General features: G+C 45.3%; 1 protein-coding gene across 1 annotated transcript in view; it reads right to left on the reverse strand.

Annotated features, from left to right (window-relative positions):
* Carmil1 (capping protein regulator and myosin 1 linker 1) overlaps positions 1 to 7,470 on the reverse strand; it is a 310,075-nt gene that overhangs the window by 171,829 nt on the left and 130,776 nt on the right. The window contains exon 5 of the mRNA XM_004640140.2: positions 2,784 to 2,905. Within this exon, the coding sequence (XP_004640197.1) occupies positions 2,784 to 2,905 (122 nt within the window). The remainder of the gene's footprint in view (positions 1 to 2,783; positions 2,906 to 7,470) is intronic.

Below are 7,470 nucleotides of genomic sequence, written 5' to 3' on the forward strand. Positions count from 1 at the left end.
TTGTACATATTTGGATGTGATCCTGGACGTTATTTTCAGAATTACATTTGGGTAAATCCAGGGCATTTGACATACAGTCATGAAACCAAACTTACATTATGGAAGAACTAATGATCCAAGTTGGGGGCTGCTGACCTGATTCTCCCACGTCCTGGCACCTACTTGTGAGATGCCGGCCTATTTCTCCATCCCCTACAAACATGCCGTGAGCCAGGACAGGGTGAAGACTGGAGCCTGAAAGACTCATCATGGGCTTGGGAATATATTCATGAGATAAATGCCTCTGAGGCTTGAGAATTCCAAACACAGATTCATGTTCTTCAATTCATTATAAGTGGGATAGACGACATTACTGAGGACCTATTTTATTGCACATGTTCTACATTACTTATATATAAAAAAATACTTCCCTTACTATCAGTGTTGATTTAAGCCATGGTAGGAATGTGGAAGAAAGGATTTCCACCCTCTTCAGTCCTAATAACTAATACCAGTGTCACTCTTATGTATACATTCCCCCTATAAAAACTGTATAATATAACCTAAAGAACTTCATGGGTAAGGACATTCCATAGCAGCCATAAGCTATTACAAGTTTATTGTGACAAGCTAACTATGAAGCCTTTCAAACCAGAGTGGTGGGAACAAAATAATAAAAGAAACTGCTGATTTCCCCCCAAAATTCCTACGATATTAAGTAAAGCTACATTGTAAAGAAAACAGATTCTAAATATTGCACTGAAGCTTTTTTTTTTTTTTTTTTTTTTTTTTTGGTGCAGGGTCCCACTAAGCAGCTCAGACCTTGCAGTGATCCTCCTGTTCTCTGCCTCCCCAGTGCTGGGATTACAGGCGTGCACCACCACACTCAGACTCCATTGCCGGCTCAGCACGCCTGGGGACAGGGCTGGCGCAGCATGCAGTGCCAGGGATCAAGCCCTGGCCCCTGACCTAAGCAAGCACAAGGTCCACTGAGCTATCTCACTGGCCTTGTCTGAAGCATGTTTAATGCTCAAGGTATCTCAAGCAGTCTGCAGTAAGCCTGTTTAATAATTTTCCACCAGTGTTAACCTGAAAGAGAGGCTGTCCCATGGCTGTATCAGTGCAGGGAAACGTGGCAGCTGTTGTGAGTTCGTGATCACCCCCGAAGGTTTGCCCGTGGAGCCAAGGATGCGGAAATCATTCTCAAGGAAGTTTACCTCTGAGTGCTTCCCCAGTGCCACTACTGACTCAGCCCTTCCAGCACCTGCCACGCCTGTGGCCTGAGAGAAAAGACCTGATGGCTTCGGCTAGGCAGAGTCAGAGAGTAAGTCACTGCCAGCTTGCCCTTCCCCACTCTGACAGGAACCACTCAGTCCCTCAGAGATGTGCTATTATCACAAAGGGACTGAGCTTCAGGAGAGAGGCGCCGAGAGAAGGAGCAGGGCCAGCACCACGCTGGTCAGAAAAAAAGATAGCCCAGTGAGGAACAGCAAGACTGAGGCAAATGCATCCCAAAGGTTAGAGATATGCAGCTGCCTTCCATAACTCCAAAGGTCTGAATGTCAGGAAGCCTGTTTTTCCACTCTGCTTCTTAATTTGCCATTGTAGACCCATGTTCCAAAAAGGATCAAGATGAAGAACCCCCCCTTCCCTACTCCAACAGGTACCCAGCTGGCCCTCCTGCCCTCACCCTTAGGTCACCCTTGCCAGTGCATCCCTCGACACTCCCCAGGTGCATGCTGGGAGGGGCCTTCCCAGTTGCCGAGCCAGCCACAGGACAGTGTTCTGACTGCTGCTCAGGAACTCTCACCATTAGTTCCTCTCTCTCTGCCTTTCCTCTTCAGCCAATCTAAGCCCTTAACCCTGCCATTCCAATCCCAACTCCAGTGTGATTCAGCATAAAGTCCTTCTTTAAAATGCTGAGCAAACAAAGGGCCAGCACGATAGCTCAGCAGCCTAAGTGCCTGCTTAGGCAAGCACAAGAACTGGGGTTCGATTCACAGCATCACATGCTGCACCAGCCCTGCCACCAAGGCCAGGCATGGGGGCATGTACCTGTAATCCCAGCCCTGGGAGGCTGAAAACAGGAGGATCACTATGAGTCTGAGCTGTGTAATAAGACCTTACACCAAATACATTTAAAAAAATAAAATGCTTAACAGTAGGCCAGGAAGATGCTCAGGAGTCTAAGTACCTGCCTGGCAAGCTCAAGGACCTGGGTTTGATCCCCAGTACCATAAGCCATACTCAAAACAAAACAAATAAAACTAAAATGCTTTTAAAAAAAAAATAGGAGGACACATGAATAAAAGTTAATAATATTCCTAATGTGCCTATCAGAATACTAAAGGAATATCTATGATAGTAAAGCAACAGAAAATAATTTTTTGCTCATTTTTTAAAAAGTTTAACTTCTCCTACTGAGAAATCAACAAGGGAAAGGAAGAGATGGTTAATATTATACTTGCTGCTTTACTACAAAGCTTTCAGCTGCTGGAATTCTGCTAATAGCCATGAGTAAAATTCACACTACAGTAATTATATTTAAAAGGTTCCTGTTTTAGTCTCACAAGTACAAGTTAAGGGCTTTGAAGTCCCACCACTCACATCTTTAAGCAAGGCCCAGCCCTAAAGAAAACCCCAGGTTTTGTATACACAAGGTCTGCACTAGGAGTTGATGTTTACTGGTTAAGAAAAGCAGCTCGCTGAGCGAGAAGCCAGTAGGCAGGGCGGAGGGGCTACCCCGCAGCTGCCATTCTGAGGAAGAACAAGATGGGCCCTCTGCGCTTCGCGCTGGGACTCACACAGGCGAGAGGCCGGGGAAGATCCTCCGCAGGCAGGTGCCAATGTGACCCAGGACGTCGCTCACGTCCTCCGGCGACGCCATCTTCATGGAAATGTTGCACTTCTCCGTCTCCACAACCATCTGCAAGGACAGGATGGGACGCTGCTGAGTGCTAAGTCCAATTCTCAATGTTTACATATTGTAATCTGTGTCACAAAGAAATGCACCAAGTCCTCATTTCAGGGTCTTCGAGTTCAAACCCGAGAAACTGTGAGGGCAGAGAGGGAGAAGATCAGAGCATCAGAGACCCGAAGCTCAGGTTTCTAAGGGCCCAACTGGCAGATCAAGAGGCTCTTGACTGCTCCTCACCACACTCAGGCTCTACTTCCCCTGGGCTCAGTCTGCAGCATCTCACATCCCTGCCCTCTAGTATATGACGAAGTCCTTATGCAAGTACTCAAATAGCCACTTAAGAAAAAGAAAGGTTTTAAAGAAATCTCATGAGAGGTTTAAATGAGATGTTAAAACCTTTTGGCAATGAGGAAAAAAAAAAATCAAGTACTCAAAAAAATTCAGCCTTTCTGAGAAGAGGAAATATTTGGAAAGGATTATATTAAAGCAGTAGGCTTTTTTTTAAATAGTCTTTTATTAAGTTTAATGCTACACTAGATGTATAAAACTTAACATACAAAGGGCTGGCCAAATAGCTCCACAGACTAAAGCGCCTGCAAGCAGGTGCAAGGGCTGAGGGTTCGATCCCGGGGCCTGCCAATCTGCCGGGCTGGCCCCACCACCAGCCCTGGGGCGCGCTGACATGGCAATTGAGACTGGGCATGGTGGCATGCGCCTGTGATCCCAGCTCTTGGGAGGCTGTAAACGGGCAGATCACTAGGAGTCCAATCTACGCAGTGAGATCCTCAACACCCCGTAGACCCTGCCGTAAGATACCAAAAAAAATAAAACTTAACATACAGAGAAAAGGTTTAGCCTAAGGTTGTAGGGCTGGTCCTATAAGTACAAATCAACCTGAGAAAGGAGGGTAGGTCACTAAAAGGACTCCAGATTGAAGACAGACTTCACGTAAAAGAGAATTAACTTCTCTATTTTTTTTAAGCTGTGCTATTATCTTGTCTGTACATGTAACCCTTCTGCATTTTTGTGGCATCATAATATCCTCCCCCATTTATTGCCTTTGTCATTTAATTGATACAAAAATAGGATGAAGCATACACATCACATGTGCAACTAATCAACTGAATTAACAAAGCAATTTTTACAGTTTGCTTTAGATCTGTCTGCAGCCAAATGGAAAACAATAATCTAAGCCTTTTGACATTTTTAATGTTAAAAAAAAAAAAACTAATGCAAGACATTTGTCAAAACACCCAAAGAAACAGGCATCAGTGATAGGAGATTTTAAAATGTTATTTTCTAATCCAAACCCTGAAGGAAGTATTCCTTAAGTAAGTAGTCCTTAAGTATCACCTCTACGGTCATTAACTTAGCTGTGTGGAAAGAAGACAATGCTTTTTTGGGGAGCTGGCTCAGCCCACCCTGGAGGTGGGGCCAGCGCAGCATGTGGTGCCAGTGATTGAACCATAGTCCCCTGAGCCTGCCTAAGCTTGCCTAAGCGGATGCTTTAGACCACTGAGCTATCTCACCGGCCCAAGACATGCTTTTAATCCTAATTTTCAAAGTGTTCTTCAAGTGAATGGAAAAGTCTTTAGAATCCTCTCAGATAAAGTCTGCATCATCTGCCTTCTAGTCTAGAAGGAGATCCAAGAAACATCTGTGCCTGCACCCCAGGAAAAGCAGCAAGCAAGTCGGTACATGGCAGTGCTGCAGCAGGAGGTGTTCACTGACCCACCGGCACTCCATGAAAGGCCCAGAGTCAGCCTCTGCGCTGTCCCCTGCACATATCTGTGCATCCGCACTGTCTGCCAAAACCAGACCATTTGCGAGGCAGCTTGGGTCTGTGCTTGACACCCACCCCCAACCTTCTCACCCCGGGTAATTATATTTTTCGCTGCAGGGTTCGTCTACATTCTGCCCCTCTAGTGCATCTATTCAGTTCACAGTTTGGGTGTGAGTGATTAGTAATTAGCTTATTCTAATTCCATTTAATCTTAACACCTAATCATCCTTAATTGCACAGGACTGAACAGAATGACAGGGAGAAAAAAGAGGTGACAGGTGGGCAAAGAAATGAGGGCTTCAAGTTCAACCTGACATGAATATGCTCACAAAGCCCTAAGATGTCACCACGCCCGCAGAATGCATAGGGTGCGACAAAGCCAAGGAGGCGGAACTGACACTGAGCCCTCTCAGCAGGATCAAGGATTCCTGTCCAGAGCTGTCCTTTCTCTTGTTTCAGCTGGAAGAAACAGAATACTGGAAACACTCCTGCCTCTTGGACGGAGCAGGACATAACCCATGACCTGCTGCACATTTAAAATGACAATTAAGAGTTATCAACCACAGTGACTTATTTATGATTCTAACTTATCATCCCATGTCATCTTTTTATGATAAAACAATGTGATCAATTTTACAAGCAATATTTTTTTTAACTAAATCTCAGCAAGCAGACCTGTGCGGTGGTCTCTCCTTAAACAGAATGGGCTGTGGTGGGCTGCCAAGGTCACTCTGCAGCAAGGCAAACCATGACCCTTAGGATTGAAGGCAAAAATCACACAAGCTACACCAGAAACAGCCCAGCAATTCTGTAACTGTAGACCAACTGCTGCGGGCCTCTGCTGACTAACAGCAACAGAAGATGGGACTCAGAAAATGCTGTGACAGTGACACCAATAACACAAGGCAGCATCTCCCAGGTTCCAGCAAAGAGAAGGAAAAGAGCAGTAATTCAAGTCACATTTCATTAACTCAGAAACACACCCCGCCCTCCACTCAGTGTAGTACGCGGTGCTGCACCCAGGCACTCTATCTCCACTTACAAACTACAATCATCATTAAAACAGAAGGGACACAAACGATAATTACCAGAAGATGGTGGGAAAGAATTTCTAATAAGATCAGACTGAGTGTTGGACATAGACCCTGTTATCGTAGCAGTCATAGGTAAGATAAAATCAAAGGAAGAGGTGGCAAAAGACCTGAGGGGGGCCGGGCAGATAGCTCAGTAGAATAAGTGCTTGCCTGGCAAGTGCATGGTCCTGAGTTCAATCCCCGGTACCTGAAGTTTTACAGACATTAGAATCCAAAAGTGCACTTGACAAAATACAAACATTCACCCTGGATATACTAAGTCCCAACTGTGTGTGTGTGTGTGTGTGAGAGAGAGAGAGAGAGAGAGAGAGAGAGAGAGAGAGAGACAGAGAGAGAGAGAGAGAGGAGGGGAAGAGAGGAGAGGGGAAGGGAAGGGAGGGGAGGGGAGAGACAGACAGAGAAAGAGTGAGACAGAGAGACATCGAGACACAGAGAATCCCACCAAACAGGAGTGTGTGTGTGTATGACAGAGAGAGAGAGAGAGAGAGAGAGAGAGAGAGAGAGAGAGACAAGACACACACACACACAGAGAATCTCACCAAACGAGTGAGAGAGAGAGAGAGAGAGAGAGAGAGAGAGAGAGAGAGAGAGAGAGAGAAATACAGCAGTCATTACGGGGCCCTCAGTAGGTTCACTGCTGCCCACCCTCATTGGAGAAGGCTGTCCACTTTGCTCAGTGCACCCATTCAAATGCTAATCTCTTCATTTCTTCTAGCGATAACTTTGCAAGCACATCCAGAAACCCAGGAAGAATGCTGAACCAGATACCTGAGCATCCTCTGAGAAGCTGACCCATAGGACGAATCGTCACAGTTACCTTGCAAGAGGAAGAGTCCCCAAGCTGTGTGCCCTGCTGGCTGGTGTCCTGGCTGCTGCAGTAGACATGTAGTTGTAAGTGCCTGAGAGGAGGCGCAGGAAGCCAGCCAGAGAGCCGGGATGGAGGCGCGCGTTTGCCTAGCGCTCTTACACGGCATCAGGAGCTGCCACGCGAAGTCAGAGAACACTGTAGGGAGCGGGAACCCGTAGGTTTCCACAATGATGTTGCACTGTTCTCACATGGCAAAGGAAGTGTCAGCACTGCTGTGTCACCTACCAAGTAGAGAACTGAGATTTCTATTTTTTCCTTTACAAATATTTTAAAATTTCAGGTTAAGGAAATAATCTACAAAAATAATGAGTGAAGACTGATGTATGTATGATTCATTTGGGGAAATAAAATGTTCCTAATATAATTCATGCTTCTCTCTTTACCCACACTCCTTTTCCTAAAGGCATGCTTACCCTGAACACAGTCACTATCGATAGCATGAGTTTCATTATACTTGCTGTCAACGTGTATTTCTCAAGAATAATCTCACTTTATATTATTCTAGATTTCCACTAACACAAGCATACTGTATATGTGCCTATACAGCACATCTCCTCTGCTGTTACATATGTGTGCTCCACTGATGTGAATGCATTAAGAACAAATTTGTTAATTTTTCCCACTATGTAATATTCCATTATATTTTTTCATTCTCTTCTGCAAGAAAATTTAGCGTGTTTTGGTTTTAGGACTTCCATCTACAGAAACGATATTTTTCTTCTCTTAAAATAACTGAATCAGGGGCTGGAGAGATGGCTCAGTGGTCTAAAGCACCTACTTAGAACAAGCTTGGCAAAGCATCAGGGACCGCGGTTCAATCCCCCAGCAC

Source organism: Octodon degus, unplaced genomic scaffold, assembly GCF_000260255.1.
Source record: "Octodon degus isolate 3935 unplaced genomic scaffold, OctDeg1.0 scaffold00119, whole genome shotgun sequence".
Taxonomy (NCBI): Eukaryota; Metazoa; Chordata; class Mammalia; order Rodentia; family Octodontidae; genus Octodon; species Octodon degus.